Source organism: Corvus brachyrhynchos, unplaced genomic scaffold (assembly GCF_000691975.1).
Source record: "Corvus brachyrhynchos isolate BGI_N302 unplaced genomic scaffold, ASM69197v1 scaffold426, whole genome shotgun sequence".
Taxonomy (NCBI): Eukaryota; Metazoa; Chordata; class Aves; order Passeriformes; family Corvidae; genus Corvus; species Corvus brachyrhynchos.
The window spans coordinates 37417-38931 of NW_008238653.1; the positions used below are offsets into that span (position 1 = coordinate 37417).

The window sequence follows — 1515 nt, forward strand, 5'->3', positions numbered from 1 at the left end:
CCGTGCCGCGGGATTTATGGATGGGGAGGATTCGGGGGGTCCCGCGGCGTTTGTGTCGGTCCCCTCGCGATTTTGTGGGGGCCGCAGGCGGCCCCTGGGAATGGCCCCACCCTGCCTCCCCCTGGGGGCCGGGGGGACCTTCTCCCTGCCCAGAACTCCCTTTTCCAGCCTTAGCCCTTCCCTGATCCCATCCCGTGGGCGTGAAGCTCCTCCTTGGGAGCCACCCCAGCCCGGCCCGGTGTCCTCCCTCCCCATCAGCCTCTCCGGGGGCTGGAGGGGCTCCGGGCCTCTCACGCTCTCCCCTTTTCCAGTTTGTCCTGAAGAACTATGGGGAGAACCCGGAGAACTACAACGAGGAGCTGCTGAAGCTGGAGCTGCTCCGGCAGGTGAGGGGGGACCCCCCGGGGGGCTCTGGGATGGCTCTGCCGACCCCCCCCCAGGCCGGGGGCTGGGCCTTGGCTGCTCCCCTCCCTCTCCTGTGTCCCAAGGAGCAGCCCTGGGATGATCCCAGTGATCCAGGAGCTGTGAGCTGCTGGGTGGGGGGAGCAGGGACAAGGGGTCCCAGGAAGCCCCTGGGGGATGACAGTGTCCTGCCCGGGGTGGGACAGGGGTGGCCCAGCAACCTCCTGGAGAATGGGGTCCTGCACAGGGTGGGACAGGGGGATCCCAGGGAACCTTTGGGGAATGGGGTCCTGCACAGGGGGGTCCTGGGGACCCTTGGGGAATGGGGTTCCCTATAAATCCTCCTCCTGGAAGAATCCCTGGTTGCTCCCTGTCCTGTGCCCCTTTTCCCCCAGGACTGAGATCTTCTCGGGCAAGGCAGTGACACATGAGGACATCAAGTACGAGCAGGCCTGTGTCCTCTACAACCTGGGTGAGCGCCTGGCTTCCCACAGGTTTGGGCCTCCCTGGTCCAAGCCCCCATTCCTGGGGGTGTCAGGGTGTCCCTGCCCCACTGAGCCCTGGCCTGTCCCCACAGGAGCTCTGCATTCCATGCTGGGAGCCATGGACAAGCGAGTGTCCGAGGAGGTAACGACCCGGCAGCCCTCAGGGCCAGCTCTGTCCCTCCTGGGTGTGACAGGGCAGGGACTGTCCTGTGCTGGGCACTGTCAGGAACTGGAATTGTGACAGGTTTGGGGTCTCCAGGGACAGGACACTGAGGGGCTGGAGTGTGTCTGGAGATGGCAGCGGAGCTAGGAAGGGGTGCAGCACCAGGAGGGACTGAGGGATGAGGAGACTCAGGGGGAACCTTGGAGACAGGAGAGGGCAGCTGGGGCAGGGGTCGGGCTCTGCTCCCAGGGAACAGGGACAGGAGGAGAGGGAACGGCCTCAGGCTGGGCCAGGGGAGGCTCAGGGTGGATATTGGGAACATTCCTTCCCCAGAAGGGCTGTCTGGCCCTGGCACAGCTGTCCAGGGCAGGGGTGGAGTCCCCATTGCTGGAGGGATTTAACAGCCCTGTGGATGTGGCACTTGGGGACATGGGGCAGTGGTGGCCTTGGGCGCTCCGGGGGGAG

The 1515-nt window shown here is 65.7% G+C and overlaps 1 protein-coding gene and 1 long non-coding RNA gene across 2 annotated transcripts in view; both read left to right on the forward strand.

Annotated features, from left to right (window-relative positions):
* Nucleotides 1-185: 185 nt before the first annotated feature.
* The window catches only part of PTPN23 (protein tyrosine phosphatase, non-receptor type 23), a gene marked incomplete at its 5' end in the record, with an annotated part of 25673 nt that continues 24343 nt past the window's right edge, over nucleotides 186-1515 (forward strand). Inside the window, one exon of the mRNA XM_017737670.1 lies at nucleotides 186-386. Within this exon, the coding sequence (XP_017593159.1) occupies nucleotides 186-386 (201 nt within the window). The remainder of the gene's footprint in view (nucleotides 387-1515) is intronic.
* LOC108447501 lies at nucleotides 838-1030 on the forward strand. The gene is made up of 2 exons (XR_001863102.1): nucleotides 838-874; nucleotides 980-1030. It is a non-coding gene; the product is annotated as an uncharacterized LOC108447501 (long non-coding RNA).